The sequence below is a fragment of the Panulirus ornatus genome, chromosome 54, assembly GCF_036320965.1.
Source record: "Panulirus ornatus isolate Po-2019 chromosome 54, ASM3632096v1, whole genome shotgun sequence".
Taxonomy (NCBI): Eukaryota; Metazoa; Arthropoda; class Malacostraca; order Decapoda; family Palinuridae; genus Panulirus; species Panulirus ornatus.
The window spans coordinates 4,444,643-4,465,877 of NC_092277.1; the positions used below are offsets into that span (position 1 = coordinate 4,444,643).

Below are 21,235 nucleotides of genomic sequence, written 5' to 3' on the forward strand. Positions count from 1 at the left end.
GGCCCAACCCACCCCCATACACATGTATATACATACGTCCACACACGCAAATATACATATGTCCACACACGCAAATATACATACCTACACAGCTTTCCATGGTTTACCCCAGGCGCTTCACATGCCTTGATTCAATCCACTGACCGCACGTCAACCCCGGTATACCACATCGCTCCAATTCACTCTATTCCTTGCCCTCCTTTCACCCTCCTGCATGTTCAGGCCCCGATCACACAAAATCTTTTTCACTCCATCTCTCCACCTCCAATTTGGTCTCCCTCTTCTCCTTGTTCCCTCCACCTCCGACACATATATCCTCTTGGTCAATCTTTCCTCACTCATTCTCTCCATGTGCCCAAACCATTTCAAAACACCCTCTTCTGCTCTCTCAACCACGCTCTTTTTATTTCCACACATCTCTCTTACCCTTACGTTACTTACTCGATCAAACCACCTCACACCACACATTGTCCTCAAACATCTCATTTCCAGCACATCCATCCTCCTGCGCACAACTCTATCCATAGCCCACGCCTCGCAACCATACAACACCGTTGGAACCACTATTCCTTCAAACATACCCATTTTTGCTTTCCGAGATAATGTTCTCGACTTCCACACATTCTTTAAGGCTCCTAGAATTTTTGCCGCCTCTCCCACCCTATGATCCACTTCCGCTTCCATGGTTCCATCCGCTGCCAGATCCACTCCCAGATATCTAAAACACTTCACTTCCTCCAGTTTTTCTCCATTCAAACTCACCTCCCAATTGACTTGACCCTCAACCCTACTGTACCTAATAACCTTGCTCTTTTTCACATTTACTCTTAGCTTTCTTCTTCCACACACTTTACCAAAACTCAGTCACCAGCTTCTGCAGTTTCTCACATGAATCACACCACCAGCGCTGTATCATCAGCAAACAACAACTGACTCACTTCTCAAGCTCTCTCATCCCCAACAGACTTCATACTTGCCCCTCTTTCCAAAACTCTTGCATTCACCTCCCTAACAACCCCATCCATAAACAAATTAAACAACCATGGAGACATCACACACCCCTGCCGCAAACCTACATATATATCTTTTTCTTTCATACTATTCACCATTTCCCGCATTAGCGAGGTAGCATTAAGAACAGAGGACTGGGCCTTTGAGGGAATATCCTCACCTGGCCCCCCTTCTCTGTTCTTTCTTTTGGAAAATTGAAAAAAAAACGAGAGGGGAGGATTTCCAGCCACCCGCTCCCTCCCCTTTTAGTCGCCTTCTACGACACGCAGGGAATACATGGGAAGTATTCTTTCTCCCCTATCCCCAGGGATATATATATATATATATATATATATATTATATATATATATATATATATATATATATATATATATATATATATTTTTTTTTTTTTTTTTTTTTGCCGCTGTCTCTCCGCGTTTCGCGAGGTAGCGCAAGGAAACAGACGAAAGAAATGGCCCAACCCACCCACATACACATGTATATACATACGTCCACACACGCAAATATACATACCTACACAGCTTTCCATGGTTTACCCAGACGCTTCACATGCCTTGATTCAATCCACTGACAGCACGTCAACCCCGGTATACCACATCGCTCCAATTCACTCTATTCCTTGCCCTCCTTTTACCCTCCTGCATGTTCAGGCCCCGATCACACAAAATCTTTTTCACTCCATCTTTCCACCTCCAATTTGGTCTCCCTCTTCTCCTCGTTCCCTCCACCTCCGACACATATATCCTCTTGGTCAACCTTTCCTCACTCATTCTCTCCATGTGACCAAACCATTTCAAAACACCCTCTTCTGCTCTCTCAAGCACGCTCTTTTTATTTCCACACATCTCTCTTACGCTTACGTTACTTACTCGATCAAACCACCTCACACCACACATTGTCCTCAAACATCTCATTTCCAGCACATCCCTCCTCCTGCGCACAACTCTATCCATAGTCCACGCCTCGCAACCATACAACATTGTTGGAACCACTATTCCTTCAAACATACCCATTTTTGCTTTCCGAGATAATGTTCTCGACTTTCACACATTCTTCAAGGCTCCCAGAATTTTCGCCTCGTCGCCCACTCTATGATCCACTTCCCCTTCCATGTTTCCATCCGCTGCCAGATCCACTACCAGATATCTAAAACACTTCACTTCCTCCAGTTTTTCTCCGTTCAAACTCACCTCCCAATTGACTTGACCCTCAACCCTACTGTACCTAATAACCTTGCTCTTATTCACATTTACTCTTAACTTTCTTCTTTCACACACTTTACCAAACTCAGTCACCAGCTTCTGCAGTTTCTCACATGAATCAGCCACCAGCGCTGTATCATCAGCGAACAACAACTGACTCACTTCCCAAGCTCTCTCATCCCCAACAGACTTCATCCTTGCCCCTCTTTCCAAAACTCTCGCATTCACCTCCCTAACAACCCCATCCATAAACAAATTAAACAACCATGGAGACATCACACACCCCTGCCGCAAACCTACATTCACTGAGAACCAATCACTTTCCTCTCTTCCTACACGTACACATGCCTTACATCCTTGATAAAAACTTTTCACTGATTCTAACAACTTGCCTCCCACACCATATATTCTTAATACCTTCCACAGAGCATCTCTATCAACTCTATCATATGCCTTCTCCAGATCCATAAATGCTACATACAAATCCATTTGCTTTTCTAAGTATTTCTCACATACATTCTTCAAAGCAAACACCTGATCCACACATCCTCTACCACTTCTGAAACCACACTGCTCTTCCCCAATCTGATGCTCTGTACATGCCTTCACCCTCTCAATCAATTTTTTTTTTTTTTTTTTTTATACTTTGTCGCTGTCTCCCGCGTTTGCGAGGTAGCGCAAGGAAACAGACGAAAGAAATGGCCCAACCCCCCCATACACATGTACATACACACGTCCACACACGCAATATACATACCTACATGTACATGCCTTCACCCTCTCAATCAATACCCTCCCATATAATTTACCAGGAATACTCAACAAACTTATACCTCTGTAATTTGAGCACTCACTCTTATCCCCTTTGCCTTTGTACAATGGCACTATGCAAGCATTCCGCCAATCCTCAGGCACCTCACCATGAGTCATACATACATTAAATAACCTTACCAACCAGTCAACAATACAGTCACCCCCTTTTTTAATAAATTCCACTGCAATACCATCCAAACCTGCTGCCTTGCCGGCTTTCATCTTCCGCAAAGCTTTTACTACCTCTTCTCTGTTTACCAAATCATTTTCCCTAACCCTCTCACTTTGCACACCACCTCGACCCAAACACCCTATATCTGCCACTCTGTCATCAGACACATTCAACAAACCTTCAATCAATACCCTCCCATATAATTTACCAGGAATACTCAACAAACTTATACCTCTGTAATTTGAGCACTCACTCTTATCCCTTTGCCTTTGTACAATGGCACTATGCACGCACTCCGCCAATCCTCAGGCACCTAACCATATATATAAATATATAATATATATATATATATATATATATATATATATATGTATTTTTTTTTTTTTTTTTTTATACTTTGTCGCTGTCTCCCGCGTCTGCGAGGTAGCGCAAGGAAACAGACGAAAGAAATGGCCCAACCCCCCCCCCCCATACACATGTACATACACATGTCCACACACGTGTATACATATATATATATATATATATATATATATATATATATATATATAAAATATATATATATATATATCTTTTTTTTTAGCCGCTGTCTCCCACGTTTGCGAGGTAGCGCAAGGAAACAGACGAAAGAAATGGCCTAACCCACCCCCATACAAATGTATATACATACACGTCCACACACGCAAATATACATACCTACACAGCTTTCCATGTTTACCCCAGACGCTTCACATGCCCTGATTCAATCCACTGACAGCACGTCAACCCCGGTATACCACATCGCTCCAATTCATTCTATTCCTTGCCCTCCTTTCACCCTCCTGCATGTTCAGGCCCCGATCACACAAAATCTTTTTCACTCCATCTTTCCACCTCCAATTTGGTCTCCCTCTTCTCCTCGTTCCCTCCACCTCCGACACATATATCCTCTTGGTCAATCTTTCCTCACTCATTCTCTCCATGTGCCCAAACCATTTCAAAACACACTCTTCTGCTCTCTCAACCAAGCTCTTTTTATTTCCACACATCGCTCTCATCCTTACGTTACTTACTCGATCAAACCACCTCACACCACACATTGTCCTCAAACATCTCATTTCCAGCACATCCATCCTCCTGCGCACAACTCTATCCATAGTCCACGCCCCGCAATCATACAACATTGTTGGAACCACTATTCCTTCAAACATACCCATTTTTGCTTTCTGAGATAATGTTCTCGACTTCCACACATTCTTCAAGGCTCCCAGAATTTTCGCCCCCTCCCCCACCCTATGATCCACTTCCGCTTCCATGGTTCCATCCGCTGCCAGATCCACTCCCAGATATCTAAAACACTTTACTTCCTCCAGTTTTTCTCCATTCAAACTCACCTCCCAATTGAATTGACCCTCAACCCTACTGTACCTAATAACCTTGCTCTTATTCACATTTACTCTTAACTTTCTTCTTTCACACACTTTACCAAACTCAGTCACAAGCTTCTGCAGTTTCTCACATGAATCAGCCACCAGCGCTGTATCATCAGCGAACAACAACTGACTCACTTCCCAAGCTCTCTCATCCCCAACAGACTTCATACTTGCCCCTCTTTCCAAAACTCTTGCATTCACCTCCCTAACAACCCCATCCATAAACAAATTAAACAACCATGGAGACATCACACACCCCTGCCGCAAACCTACATTCACTGAGAACCAATCACTTTTTCTCTCTTCCTACACGTACACATGCCTTACATCCTCGATAAAAACTTTTCACTGCTTCTAACAACTTGCCTCCCACACCATATATTCTTAATATCTTCCACAGAGCATCTCTATCAACTCTATCATATGCCTTCTCCAGATCCATAAATGCTACATACAAATCCATTTGCTTTTCTAAGTATTTCTCACATAAAGTCTTCAAAGCAAACACCTGATCCACACATCCTCTACCACTTCTGAAACCACACTGCTCTTCCCCAATCTGATGCTCTGTACATGCCTTCACCCTCTCAATCAATACCCTCCCATATAATTTGCCAGGAATACTCAACAAACTTATACCTCTGTAATTTGAGCACTCACTCTTATCCCCTTTGCCTTTGTACAATGGCACTATGCACGCATTCCCCCCAATCCTCAGGCACCTCACCATGAGTCATACATACATTAAATAACCTTACCAACCAGTCAACAATACAGTCACACATTTTTAAATAAATTCCACTGAAATACCATCCAAACTTGCTGCCTTGCCGGCTTTCATCTTCCGCAAAGCTTTTACTACCTCTTCTCTGTTTACCAACTCATTTTCCCTAACCCTCTCACTTTGCACACCACCTCGACCAAAACACCCTATATCTGCCACTCTATCATCAAACACATTCAACAAACCTTCAAAATACTCACTCCATCTCCTTCTCACATCACCACTACTTGTTATCACCTCCCCATTTGCGCCCTTCACTGAAGTTCCCATTTGCTCCCTTGTCTTACGCACTTTATTTACCTCCTTCCACAACATCTTTTTATTCTCCCTAAAATTTAATGATACTCTCTCACCCCAACTCTCATTTGCCCTTTTTTTCACCTCTTGCACCTTTCTCTTGACCTCCTGTCTCTTTCTTTTATACGTCTCCCACTCAATTTCATTTTTTCCCTGCAAAAATCGTCCAAATGCCTCTCTCTTCTCTTTCACTAATACTCTTACTTCTTCATTCCACCACTCACTACCCTTTCTAATCAACCCACCTCCCACTCTTCTCATGCCACAAGGATCTTTTGCGCAATCCATCACTGATTCCCTAAATACATCCCATTCCTCCCCACTCCCCTTACCTCCATTGTTCTCACCTTTTTCCATTCTGTACTCAGTCTCTCCTGGTACTTCCTCACACAAGTCTCCTTCCAAGCTCACTTACTCTCACCACCCTCTTCACCCCAACATTCACTCTTCTTTTCTGAAAACCCATACAAATCTTCACCTTAGCCTCCACAAGATAATGATCAGACATCCCTCCAGTTGCACCTCTCAGCACATTAACATCCAAAAGTCTCTCTTTCGCGCGCCTGTCAATTAACACGTAATCCAATAACGCTCTCTGGCCATCTCTCCTACTTACATAAGTATACTTATGTATATCTCGCTTTTTAAACCAGGTATTCCCAATCATCAGTCCTTTTTCAGCACATAAATCTACAAGCTCTTCACCATTTCCATTTACAACACTGAACACCCCATGTATACCAATTATTCCCTCAACTGCCACATTACTCACCTTTGCATTCAAATCACCCAACACTATAACCCGGTCTCGTGCATCAAAACCACTAACACACTCATTCAGCTGCTCCCAAAACACTTGCCTCTCATGATCTTTCTTCTCATGCCCAGGTGCATATGCACCAATAATCACCCATCTCTCTCTATCAACTTTCAGTTTTACCCATATTAATCGAGAAATTACTTTCTTACATTCTATCACATACTTCCACAACTCCTGTTTCAGGAGTACTGCTACTCCTTCCCTTGCTCTTGTCCTCTCACTAACCCCTGACTTTACTCCCAAGACATTCCCAAACCACTCTTCCCCTTTACCCTTGAGCTTCGTTTCACTCAGAGCCAAAACATCCAGGTTCCTTTCCTCAAACATACTACCTATCTCTCCTTTTTTCTCATCTTGGTTACATCCACACACATTTAGGCACCCCAATCTGAGCCTTCGAGGAGGATGAGCACTCCCCGCGAGACTCCTTCTTCTGTTTCCCATTTTAGAAAGTTAAAAAAATACAAGGAGGGGAGGATTTCTGGCCCCCCGCTCCCGTCCCCTCCAGTCGCCTTCTACGACACGCGAGGAATGCGTGGGAAGTATTCTTTCACCCCTATCCCCAGGGATAATATACATATATATATACACATACACACACATACACACACACACGCACATATATACGCACACACACATACATATATATACATGTGAAAAATGTAAGAAACAATTTAGAAAACTGAAACTTCTAGCTTGAAATGAAATGAAAAAATGAATGTCACATAATGGTTCAACCTCTGGCTATGGAAAGGAAATGTTTAATTTATTTACACAAACGTCAATAGTAGTTCTCATCAATTTAACCACTGTATCAATAAGCTTCAATATATATATATATATATATATATATATATAATATATATATATATATATATATATGTATATATATATATATATATATATATATATATATATATATATAATATATATATATATATATATATATATAATATATAATATATATATATATATATATATATATATATATATATATATATATATATATATATATATAATATATTACATATATATGTATATGTATAATATATATATATATATATATATATATATATATATATATATATATATATATATATATATATATTTTCTTTTTTCTTTTAAACTATTTGCCATTTCCCGCGTTAGCGAGGTAGCATTAAGAACAGAGGACTGGGCCTTTTTTGGAATATCCTCACCTGGCCCCCTCTGTTCCTTGTTTTAGAAAATCAAAAAAAAGAAAAAAAAAAGAGAGGGGAGGATTTCCAGCCCCCCGCTCCCTCCCCTTTTAGTTGCCTTCTACGACACGCAGGGAATACGTGGGAAGTATTCTTAATCCCCTATCCCCAGGGATAATATATATCCCTGAAGTATGAAGTCTGTTGGGGATGAGAGAGCTTGGGAAGTGAGTCAGTTGTTGTTCGCTGATGATACAGCGCTGGTGGCTGATTCATGTGAGAAACTGCAGAAGCTGGTGACTGAGTTTGGTAAAGTGTGTGGAAGAAGAAAGTTAAGAGTAAATGTGAATAAGAGCAAGGTTATTAGGTACAGTAGGGTTGAGGGTCAAGTCAATTGGGAGGTGAGTTTGAATGGAGAAAAACTGGAGGAAGTGAAGTGTTTTAGATATCTGGGAGTGGATCTGGCAGCGGATGGAACCATGGAAGCGGAAGTGGATCATAGGGTGGGGGAGGGGGCGAAAATTCTGGGGGCCTTGAAGAATGTGTGGAAGTCGAGAACATTATCTCGGAAAGCAAAAATGGGTATGTTTGAAGGAATAGTGGTTCCAACAATGTTGTATGGTTGCGAGGCGTGGGCTATGGATAGAGTTGTGCGCAGGAGGATGGATGTGCTGGAAATGAGATGTTTGAGGACAATGTGTGGTGTGAGGTGGTTTGATCGAGTGATTAACGTAAGGGTAAGAGAGATGTGTGGAAATAAAAAGAGCGTGGTTGAGAGAGCAGAAGAGGGTGTTTTGAAGTGGTTTGGGCACATGGAGAGGATGAGTGAGGAAAGATTGACCAAGAGGATATATGTGTCGGAGGTGGAGGGAACAAGGAGAAGAGGGAGACCAAATTGGAGGTGGAAAGATGGAGTGAAAAAGATTTTGTGTGATCGGGGCCTGAACATGCAGGAGGGTGAAAGGAGGGCAAGGAATAGAGTGAATTGGAGCGATGTGGTATACCGGGGTTGACGTGCTGTCAGTGGATTGAATCAAGGCATGTGAAGCGTCTGGGGTAAGCTATGGAAAGCTGTGTAGGTATGTATATTTGCGTGTGTGGACGTATGTATATACATGTGTATGGGGGGGGTTGGGCCATTTCTTTCGTCTGTTTCCTTGCGCTACCTCGCAAACGCGGGAGACAGCGACAAAGTATAATAAATATAAATATAATATATATATATATATATATATATATATTATATATATATATATATATATATAATATATATATTCAAATCACCCATCACTATAACCCGGTCTCGTGCATCAAAACCACTAACACACTCATTCAGCTGCTCCCAAAACACTTGCCTCTCTTGATCTTTCTTCTCATGCCCAGGTGCATATGCACCAATAATCACCCACCTCTCTCCATCAACTTTCAGTTTTACCCATATTAATCGAGAATTTACTTTCTTACACTCTATCACATACTCCCACAACTCCTGTTTCAGGAGTATTGCTACTCCTTCCCTTGCTCTTGTCCTCTCACTAACCCCTGACTTTACTCCCCAGACATTCCCAAACCACTCTTCCCCTTTACCCTTGAGCTTCGTTTCACTCAGTGCCAAAACATCCAGGTTCCTTTCCTCAAACATACTACCTATCTCTCCTTTTTTCACATCTAGGTTACATCCACACACATTTAGGCACCCCACTCTGAGCCTTCGAGGAGGATGAGCACTCCCCGCGTGACTCCTTCTTCTGTTTCCCATTTTAGAAAGAGTAAATGTGAATAAGAGCAAGGTTATTAGGTACAGTAGGGTTGAGGGTCAATTCAATTGGGAGGTGAGTTTGAATGGAGAAAAACTGGAGGAAGTGAAGTGTTTTAGATATCTGGGAGTGGATCTGGCAGCGGATGGAAACATGGAAGCGGAAGTGGATCATAGGGTGGGGGAGGGGGCGAAAATTCTGGGGGCCTTGAAGAATGTGTGGAAGTCGAGAACATTATCTCGGAAAGCAAAAATGGGTATGTTTGAAGGAATAGTGGTTCCAACAATGTTGTATGGTAGCGAGGCGTGGGCTATGGATAGAGTTGTGCGCAGGAGGATGGATGTGCTGGAAATGAGATGTTTGAGGACAATGTGTGGTGTGAGGTGGTTTGATCAAGTGAGTAACGTAAGGGTAAGAGAGATGTGTGGAAATAAAAAGAGCGTGGTTGAGAGAGCAGAAGAGGGTGTTTTGAAGTGGTTTGGGCACATGGAGAGGATGAGTGAGGAGAGATTGACCAAGAGGATATATGTGTCGGAGGTGGAGGGAGCAAGAAGAAGAGGGAGACTAAATTGGAGGTGGAAAGATGGAGTGAAAAAGATTTTGTGTGATCGGGGCCTGAACATGCAGGAGGGTGAAAGGAGGGCAAGGAATAGAGTGAATTGGAGCGATGTGGTATACCGGGGTTGACGTGCTGTCAGTGGATTGAATCAAGGCATGTCAAGCGTCTGGGGTAAACCATGGAAAGCTGTGTAGGTATGTATATTTGCGTGTGTGGACGTGTGTAATATACATGTGTATGGGGGGGGGGGTTGGGCCATTTCTTTCGTCTGTTTCCTTGCGCTACCTCGCAAACGCGGGAGACAGCGACAAAGTATAAAAAAAAATATATATATATGGATAGAGTTGTGCGCAGGAGGATGGATGTGCTGGAAATGAGATGTTTGAGGACAATGTGTGGTGTGAGGTGGTTTGATCGAGTAAGTAACGTAAGGGTAAGAGAGATGTGTGGAAATAAAAAGAGCGTGGTTGAGAGAGCAGAAGAGGGTGTTTTGAAATGGTTTGGGCACATGGAGAGAATGAGTGAGGAAAGATTGACCAAGAGGATATATGTGTCGGAGGTGGAGGGAACGAGGAGAAGAGGGAGACCAAATTGGAGGTGGAAAGATGGAGTGAAAAAGATTTTGTGTGATCGGGGCCTGAACATGCAGGAGGGTGAAAGGAGGGCAAGGAATAGAGTGAATTGGAGCGATGTTGTATACCGGGGTTGATGTGCTGTCAGTGGATTGAATCAGGGCATATGAAGCGTCTGGGGTAAACCATGGAAAGCTGTGTAGGTATGTATATTTGCGTGTGTGGACGTATGTATATACATGTGTATGGGGGTGGGTTGGGCCATTTTTTTTGTCTGTTTCCTTGCGCTACCTCGCAAACGCGGGAGACTGCGACAAAGCAAAAAAAAAAAAAATATATATATATATATATATATTTTAATTTGTCTTTGGATGGGATTGTTAGGGTGGTGAATGCAAGAGTTTTGGAAAGAGGGGCAAGTATGCAGTCTGTTGTGGATGAGAGAGCTTGGGAAGTGAGTCAGATGTTGTTCGCTGATGATACAGTGCTGGTGGCTGAATCATGTGAGAAACTGCAGAAGCTACTGACTGAGTTTGGTAAAGTGTGTGAAAGAAGAAAGTTAGAGTAAATGTGAATAAGAGCAAGGTTATTAGGTACAGTAGGGTTGAGGGTCAAGTCAATTGGGAGGTAAGTTTGAATGGAGAAAAACTGGAGGAAGTAAAGTGTTTTAGATATCTGGGAGTGGATCTGGCAGCGGATGAAACCATGGAAGCGGAAGTGAATCATAGGGTGGGGGAGGGGGCGAAAATTCTGGGAGCCTTGAAGAATGTGTGGAAGTCGAGAACATTATCTCGGAAAGCAAAAATGGGCATGTCTGAAGGAATAGTGGATCCATCAATTTTGTATGGTTGCGAGGCGTGGTCTAAGGATAGAGTTGTGCGCAGGAGGGTGGATGTGCTGGTAATGAGATGTTTGAGGACAATGTGTGGTGTGAGGTAGTTTGATCGAGTAAGTAATGTAAGGGTAAGAGAGATGTGTGGAAATAAAAAGAGCGTGGTTGAGAGAGCAGAAGAGGGTGTTTTGAAATGGTTTGGGCACATGGAATGCATGAGTGAGGAAAGATTGACCAAGAGGATATATGTGTCGGAGGTGGAGGGAACGAGGAGAAGTGGGAGACCAAATTGGAGGTGGAAAGATGGAGTGAAAAAGATCTTGAGTCATCGGGGGCCTGAACATGCAGGAGGGTGAATGGCGGGCAAGGAATAGAGCGAATTGGATCGATGTGGTATACCGGGGTTGACGTGCTGTCAGTGGATTGAATCAGGGCATGTGAAGCGTCTGGGGTAAACCATGGAAAGTTCTGTGGGGCCTGGATGTGGAAAGGGAGCTGTGGTTTCGGTCCATTATTACATGACAGCTAAAGACTAAGTGTGAACAAACGGGGCATTTGTTGTCTTTTCCTAGCGCTACCTCGCACACATGAGGGGGGAGGGGGTTGTTATTCCATGTGTGGCGAGGTGGCGATGGGAATAAATAAAGGCAGACAGTATGAATTATGTACATGTGTATATATGTATATGTCTGCGTGTCTATATATATGTGTACATTGAGATGTATAGGTATGTATATTTGCATGTGTGGACATGTATGTATATACATGTGTATGTGGGTGGGTTGGGCCATTCTTTCATCTGTTTCCTTGCGCTACCTCGCTAATGTGGGAGACAGCGACAAAGCAAAATAAATAAACATGTAAGTAGAAGAGATGGCCAGAGAGCATTATTGGATTACAAATTAATTGATAGGCACGCGAAAGAGACACTTTTGGATGTTAATGTGCTGAGAGGTGCAACTGGAAGGATGTCTGATCATTATTTTGTGGAGGATAAGGTGAAGATTTGTAGAGGTTTTCAGAAAAGAAGGGATAATGTTGGGGTGCAAAGAGTGGTGAGAGTAAGTGAGCTTGGGGAAGGAGACTTGTTTGAGGAAGTACCATGAGAGACTGAGTACAGAATGGAAAAAGGTGAGAACAAAGTATGTAAGGGGAGTGGGGGAAGAATGGGATGTATTTAGGGAAACAGTGATGGCTTGCACAAAAGATGCTTGTGGCATGAGAAGCATGGGAGGTGGGCAGATCAGAAAGGGTAGTGAGTGGTGGAATGAAGAAGAAAGATTATTAGTAAAAGGGAAGAGAGAGGTATATGGAAGACTTTTGCAGGGAAATAATACAAATGAGTCGGAGATGTATAAAAGAAAGAGGGAGGTAAACAGAAAGTTGTAAGAGGTGAAAAAGAGGGCAAATGAGAGTTGGGATGAGAGAGTATCATTAAATTTTAGGGAGAATAAAAAGATGTTTTGGAAGGAGGTAAATAAAGTGCGTAAGACAAGGGAACAAATGGGAACTTCAGTGAAGGGGGCTAATGGGAAGGTGACATCAAGTAGTGGTGATGTGAGGAGATGGAGTGAGTATTTTGAAGGGTTGCTGAATGTCTTTGATGATAGAGTGGCAGATGTAGGGTGTTTTGGTCGAGGTAGTGTGCAGAGTGTGAGGGTTAGGGAGAATGATTTCATAAACAGAGAAGAGGTAGTAAAAGCTTTGCGGAAGATGAAAGCTGGGAAGGCAGTGGGTTTGGATGGTATTGCCGTGGAATTTATTAAAAAAGGGGGTGACTGTATTGTTGACTGGTTGGGAAGGTTATTCAATGTATGTATGATTAATGGTGATGTGCCTGAGGATTGGTGGAATGCTTGCATAGTGCCATTGTACAAAGGCAAAGGGGATAAAAGTGAGTGCTCAAATTACAGAGGTATAAGTTTGTTGAGTATTACTGGGAAATTATATGGGAGGGTATTCATTGAAAGGGTGAAGGGATGTACAGAGCATCAGATTGGGGAAGAGCAGTGTGGTTTCAGAAGTGGTAGAGGATGTGTGGATCAGGTGTTTGCTCTGAAAAATGTATGTGAGAAATAGAAAAGAAAATGGATTTGTATGTAGCATTTATGGATCTGGAGAAGGGATATGATAAGAGTTGACAGAGATGCTCTGTGGAAGGTATTAAGAATATATGGTGAGGGAGGCAAGTTGTTAGAAGCAGTGAAAAGTTTTTATCGAGGATGTAAGGCACTTGCATGTGTAGGAAGAGAGTAAAATGACTGATTCTCAGTGAATGTTGGTTTGCTGCAGGGGTGTGTGATGCCTCCATGGTTGTTTAATTTGTTTATGGATGGGGTTGTTAGGGATGTGAATGCAAGAGTTTTGGAAAGAGGGGCAAGTATGCAGTCTGTTGTGGATGAGAGAGCTTGGGAAGTGAGTCAGTTGTTGTTCGCTGATGATACAGCGCTGGTGACTGATTTGTGTGAGAAACTGCAAAAGCTAGTGACTGAGTTTAGTAAAGTGCATGAAAGAAGAAAGCTGAGAGTAAATGTGAATAAGAGCAAGTTTATTAGGTACAGTAGGATTGAGGGACACGTCAGTTGGGAGGTAAGTTTGAATGGAGAAAAACTGGAGGAAGTGTTTTAGATATCGGGAAGTGGATTTGGCAGCGGATGGAACCATGGAAGCAGAAGTGAATCATAGGGCGGGGAGAGGGCGAAAGTTCCGGGAGCGTTGAAGTATATGTGGAAGTTGAGAACATTATCTCAGAAACAGAGTGAATTGGAACGATGTGGTATACCGGGGTCGACGTGCTGTCAATGGATTGAACCAGGGCATGTGAAGCGTCAGGGTTAAACCATCGAAAGTTCTGTGGGGCCTGGATGTGGAAAGGGAGCTTTGGTTTCAGTGCATTATTACATGACAGCTAGAGACTGAGTGTGAGCGAATGTGGCAGGTGTATATATGTAAATGTCTGTGTGTGTATATATATATATATATATGTGTACTATGAGATGTAGAGGTATCTATATGTGCATGTGTAGACGTGTATGTATATACATGTGTATGTGGGTGGGTTGGGCCATTCTTTCGTCTGTTTCCTTGCGCTACCTCGCTAACGCGGGAGACAGCGACAAAGCAAAATAAATAAATACGTATGTAAGTAGGAGAGATGGCCAGAGAGCGTTATTGGATTACGTGTATTGAGGGAAGCAGTGATGGCTTGCGCAAAAGATGCTTGTGGCATGAGAAGCGTGGGAGGTGGGAAGATTAGAAAGGGTAGAGAGTGATTTTTGCAGGGAAAGAATGCAAATGAGTGGGAGATGTATAAAAGAAAGAGGCAGGAGGTCAAGAGAAAGGTGCAAGAAGTGAAAAAAAGGGGCAAATGAGAGTCAGGGTGAGAGAGTATCATTAAATTTTAGGGAGAATAAAAAGACGTTTTGGAAGGAGGTATATAAAGTGCATAAGACAATGGGAACTTCAGTGAAGGGAGCTAATGGGGAGGTGATAACAAGTAGTGGTGATGTGAGAAGGAGATGGAGTGAGTATTTTGAAGGTTTGTTGAATGTTTTTGATGATAGAGTGGCAGATATAGGGTCTTTTGGTAGAGGTGGTGTGCAAAGTGAGAGGGTTGGGGAGAATGAAATGGGAGACAGAGAAGAGGTAGTAAAAGCTTTGTGGAAGATGAAAGCCGGCAAGGCAGCGGGTTTGGATGGTATTGCAGTGGAATTTATTAAAAAAGGGGTGACTGTATTGTTGACTGGTTGGTAAGGTTATTTAATGTATGTATGACTCATGGTGAGGTGCCTGAGGATTGGTGGAATGCTTGCATAGTGCCATTGTACAAAGGCAAAGGGGATGAAAATGAGTGTTCAAATTACAGAGTATTGTTGAGTATTCCTGGGAAATTATATGGGAGGATATTGATTGAGAGGGTGAAAGAATGTACAGTTTGGGGAAGAGCAATGTGGTTTCAGAAGTGGTAGAGGATGTGTGGATCAGGTGTTTGCTTTGAAGAATGTACGTGAGAAATACTTAGAAAAGGAAATGGATTTGTATATAGCATTTATGGATCTGAAGAAGGCATATGATAGTTGATAGAGATGCTCTGTGGAAGATATTAAGAATATATGGTGTGGGAGGCAAGTTGTTAGAAGCAGTGAAAAGTTTTTATCGAGGATGTAAGGCATGTGTACGTGAAGGAAGAGAGGAAAGTGATTGGTTCTCAGTGTATGTTGGTTTGCGGCAGGGGTGTGTGATGTCTCCATGGTTGTTTAATTTGTTCATGGATGGGGTTGTTAGGGAGGTGAATGCAAGAGTTTTGGAAAGAGGGACAAGTATGCAGTCTGTTGTGGATGAAAGAGCTTGGGAAGTGAGTCAGATGTTGTTCATGTCAGAAACTGCAGAAGCTGGTGACTGAGTTTCATAAAGTGTGTGAAAGAAGAAAGCTGAGAGTAAATGTGAATAAGAGCAAGGTTGTTAGGTACAGAAGGGTTGAGGGACAAGTCAATTAGGAGGTAAGTTTGAATGAGAAAAACTGGAGGAAGTGAAGTGTTTTAGATATCTAGAAGTGGATTTGGTAGTAGATGGAACCATGAAAGCGGAAGTGATTCATAGGGTGGGGGAGGGGGCGAATGTTCTGGGAGCGTTGAAGAATATGTGTAAGTCGAGAACATTATCTCGGAAAGCAAAAATGGGTATGTTTGAAGGAATAGTGGTTCCAACAATGTTGTATGGTTGCGAGGCGTGGGCTATAGAGAGAGTTGTGTGGAGGAGGGTGGATGTGCTGGAAATGAGATGTTTGAGGGCAATATGTGGTGTGAGGTGGTTTGATTGAGTAAGTAATAATAGGGTAAGAGAGATGTGTGGTAATAAAAAGAGTGTGGTTGAGAGAGCAGGAGAGGGTGTTTTGAAATGGTTTGGTCACATGGAGAGAATGAGTGAGGAAAGATTGACAAAGATTACATATGTGTCAGAGGTGGAGGGAACAAGAAATGGGGGACCAAATTGGAGGTGGAAAGATGGAGTGAAAAAGATTTTGAGTGATCGGATCCTGAACATGCAGGAGGGTGAAAGGCGTGCAAGGAATAGAGTGAATTGAAATGATGTAGTACACCGGGGTCGACTTGCTGTCAATGGATTGAACCAGGGCATGTGAAGCGTCTGGGGTAAACCATGGAAAGTTCTGTGGGGACTGGATTTGGAAAGGGAACTGTGGTTTTGGTGCATTATACATGACAGCTAGAAACTGAGTGTGAACGGATGTGGCCTTTGTTGTCTTTTCCTAGCGCTACCTCGTGCACATGCAGGGGGAGGGGGTTATCATTTCATGTGTGGCAGGGTGGCAATGGGAATGAATAAAGACAGACAGCATGAATTATGTACAAGTGTATATATGTCTGTGTGTGTATATATATGTATACGTTGAGATGTATAGGTATGTATATTTGCATGTGTGGACTTGTATATATATATATATATATATATGTGCATGTGGGTGCGTTGGGCCATTTTTTCATCTGTTTTCTTGCACTACCTCGCTAATGCAAGAGACAGTGACAAAGTAAAATAATAATAATAATAATAATTTTTTCTTTTTTTGCTTTGTCGCTCTCTCCCGCTCTTGCGAGGTAGCGCAAGGAAACAGACGAAAGAAATGGCCCAACCCACCCCCATACACATACACATACATATACGTCCACACACGCAAATATACATACCTACACAGCTTTCCATGGTTTACCCCAGACGCTTCACATGCCCTGATTCAATCCACTGACAGCACGTCAACCCCGGTATACCACATCGATCCAATTCACTCTATTCCTTGCCCTCCTTTCACCCTCCTGCATGTTCAGGCCCCGATCACACAAAATCTTTTTCACTCCATCTTTCCACCTCCAATTTGGTCTCCCTCTTCTCCTCGTTCCCTCCACCTCCGACACATATATCCTCTTGGTCAATCTTTCCTCACTCATTCTCTCCATGTGCCCAAACCATTTCAAAACACACTCTTCTGCTCTCTCAACCACGCTCTTTTTATTTCCACACATCTCTCTCACCCTTACGTTACTTACTCGATCAAACCACCTCACACCACACATTGTCCTCAAACATCTCATTTCCAGCACATCCATCCTCCTGCGCACAACTCTATCCATAGCCCACGCCTCGCAACCATACAACATTGTTGGAACCACTATTCCTGACTGAGTTTGGTAACTGAGTTTGGTAAAGTGTGTGAAAGAAGAAAGTTAAGAGTAAATGTGAATAAGAGCAAGGTTATTAGGTACAGTAGGGTTGAGGGTCAAGTCAATTGGGAGGTGAGTTTGAATGGAGAAAAACTGGAGGAAGTGAAGTGTTTTAGATATCTGGGAGTGGATCTGGCAGCGGATGGAACCATGGAAGCGGAAGTGGATCATAGGGTGGGGGAGGGGGCGAAAATTCTGGGAGCCTTGAAGAATGTGTGGAAGTCGAGAACATTATCTCGGAAAGCAAAAATGGGTATGTTTGAAGGAATAGTGGTTCCAACAATGTTGTATGGTTGCGAGGCGTGGGCTATGGATAGAGTTGTGCGCAGGAGGATGGATGTGCTGGAAATGAGATGTTTGAGGACAATGTGTGGTGTGAGGTGGTTTGATCGAGTAAGTAACGTAAGGGTAAGAGAGATGTGTGGAAATAAAAAGAGCGTGGTTGAGAGAGCAGAAGAGGGTGTTTTGAAATGGTTTGGGCACATGGAGAGAATGAGTGAGGAAAGATTGACCAAGAGGATATATGTGTCGGAGGTGGAGGGAACGAGGAGAAGAGGGAGACCAAATTGGAGGTGGAAAGATGGAGTGAAAAAGATTTTGTGTGATCGGGGCCTGAATATGCAGGAGGGTGAAAGGAGGGCAAGGAATAGAGTGAACTGGAGCGATGTGGTATACCGGGGTTGACGTGCTGTCAGTGGATTGAATCAAGGCATGTGAAGCGTCTGGGGTAAACCATGGAAGGCTGTGTAGGTATGTATATTTGCGTGTGTGGACGTATGTATATACATGTGTATGGGGGTGGGTTGGGCCATTTCTTTAGTCTGTTTCCTTGCGCTACCTCGCAAAACACGGGAGACAGAAAAAAAAAAAAAAAAAAAAAAAAGTAATAATTTTTTTTTTTTTTTCCAAAAGAAGGAACAGAGAAGGGGGCCAGGTGAGGATATTCCCTCAGAGGCCCAGTCCTCTGTTCTTAACGCTACCTTGCTAATGCGGGAAATGGCGAATAGTTTGAAAGAAAAAAGAAAGAAAATAATAATAATAATAATCTTTCTTTTCTTTTCTTTCATACTATTCGCCATTTCCCGCGTTAGCGAGATAGCGCTAAGAACAGAGGACTGGGCCTTTGAGGGAATATCCTCAACTGGCCCCCTTCTCAGTTCTTTCTTTTGGAGAAATAAAAAAATAAAACGAGAGGGGAGGATTTCCAGCCCCCCGCTGGAATTATTTCCCAGGAATACTCAACAAACTTATACCTCTGTAATTTGAACACTCATCTTTATCCCCTTTGCCTTTGTACAGTGGCACTATGCATGCATTCCACCAATCCTCGGGTACCTTACCATGAACCATACATACAATGAATATCCTTACCAACCAGTCAACAACACAGTCACCTCCATTATTAATAAATTCTATTGCAATACCATTTGCCACCTTTCATCTTCCACAAAGCTTTCACTACCTCTTCTCTGTTAACCAAACCATTCTCCCCCTCTCACTTCGCACACCACCTCGACCAAAACACCCTATATCTGTCACTCTATCATCTAACACATACAACAAACCTTCAAAATACTCACTCCATCTTCTCACTTCACCACTACTATTCATTACCTCCCTAATATCACCCTTCACCGATGTTCCCATTTGTTCTCGTCTTACACACTTTATTTACCTCCTTCCAAAACTTTGTACAGTACAAATGAATAATTACAAAGATTGGAAGGCATTAGATGTATCAAGAAGTATTTCAACTGAACTAGTGAAGAAATTCAAGCAGGTTGTCCTAAAGTGAGATGGAGTGAGGCATTAAGAGTTCACTTTTAATGAAGAGGGAAGATACTACAGGAAGTCGATGAAAATAGATTACATGAGGACAGGAATGAGAGGAGAAAACTTAAAGGGAGTCTATCCGGAGTATGGAAAAAAAAAAAGTCAGATAATTACAAATACTCTCCATAACTGATAAAAATATGTAAGACAGTTGATTGAGAAAAGTAGTTAGGAAGGTAACAGATCACAATATAAGGGTTTCAAGCCACATGTCTAATCAAATTCATGTCATTCCACTGGTAAAATTTGAAGCAGCCACTCTAAAATGATAAAGAAAAAAACAGTAGCTATGCTTGTTTGGTCTGCCTCCATAAGTTATGTTTTACCACTAACTTGCTTCTGCATGTCTGAGACGCTAAAGCATACACAGCTGATCTATTTACTGAATTTTACTTTAAACATGTGGTGCAACCCGAAAATACTTTTTACAAATGCAAGTACAGTGTCTTTTACTATATATTCAATCCTAGAATTTATCAGTAAAAATGAACAATTAACTAAAACCTGTGGCTTACCCTCTGAGTATCCTGGAAGGCCCTTATAAGGAGCTGCACAAGTCTAGGAATAGCACCAGATTCCCTTAGTGGTGCATGGTTGGCAGGGCAGAGAGCTAAGTTACGAATCAGTCCAATCACAGCCTTTACAAGAGGCCAGCGGGATGTTGGGTGAAGGAGGTTGACAATGATTGGGATGCCATTCTTCAAGCGAGCTGCATTCTGGGCAACTTCAGCCTCTGGATGCTGTGCAGTTAGATGGCGAAGGACACATACCTGATTAAAAATAAACTAGCCATTACCAATACACCAATAAGGTCACCAACATAATATCAAAAAAGGAATGGTCAAAGCAATGAAGAATAAATGAAAAGAGAATGCTATCTCAGAAGGCAAAACAGGGTATCTTTGAAGGAATAGTAGTTCCAGCAATATCATATGGTTTTTAGGCATGGCTATAGATAGGGTTGTATAGAAGAGGGAGGATGTGTTGAAAACGAAATGTTTGAGGACAGTATGTGGTGGACGGTGGTTTGATTAAGTAATGAGAGGGTAAGAAAGATAAGTGGTAATAAAAAGGGTGTGGCTGAGAGACCAGAAGAGGGCATCCATCCCTGTGTACTGAAAGAGTGTGCCTCTGAACTTGCACGTGTACTTGCTCATCTGTTCTGTTTCTGATAAAAAACCAAGTTTTCCTTCTCCTTGAAAACATGCACTGATACATTTCATCCCTCAGAAGGGTAGCCATTCTGACCCCTCTAACTATCATCCTATTACCCTGACATTCACCATTTCCAAAGTCTTTGAATTCCTTCTCAACTCCCATATCCTTAAATTCCTCGAAAATCACAATCTTCTCTCTCATCACCGGCATGGCTTCCGTATGGCGGGATCCACTAGTGATATTCTTTCCTTTCTCACTAAAGTCTGGTCATCATCCCTGAAAGATTTTGGGAGTCATGTGTAGTTGGCCTTGACATATCTAAGGCTTCTGACAGGGTATGGCATCAAGGTCTCATTTCTACAGTCCCCTCTTTTGGCTTCCCTCCCTCACTTTGCTCCTTCATATCTAGTTTCCTTTCCAGCCGGTCTATCTCTGTGGTTGTTGATGGATCAGCCTCCCCCTCTCTTCGTCAACAGTGGTGTCCCTCAAGGTTCTGTCCTATCCTCTACACTTTCCTCCTTTTCTTCAATGATTTCTTCTCCACAAATAATCCAGTGCAGTCATACGCTGAAAACTAAACATTGCATTTATCCACATCC

At 42.5% G+C, this 21,235-nt stretch overlaps 1 protein-coding gene across 1 annotated transcript in view; it reads right to left on the minus strand.

Moving 5' to 3' along the window:
* The window catches only part of LOC139765341 (armadillo segment polarity protein-like), a 136,297-nt gene that overhangs the window by 73,304 nt on the left and 41,758 nt on the right, over nt 1–21,235 (minus strand). The window contains 1 exon segment of the mRNA XM_071692719.1: nt 19,994–20,249. Coding sequence (XP_071548820.1) covers nt 19,994–20,249 — 256 coding nt within the window.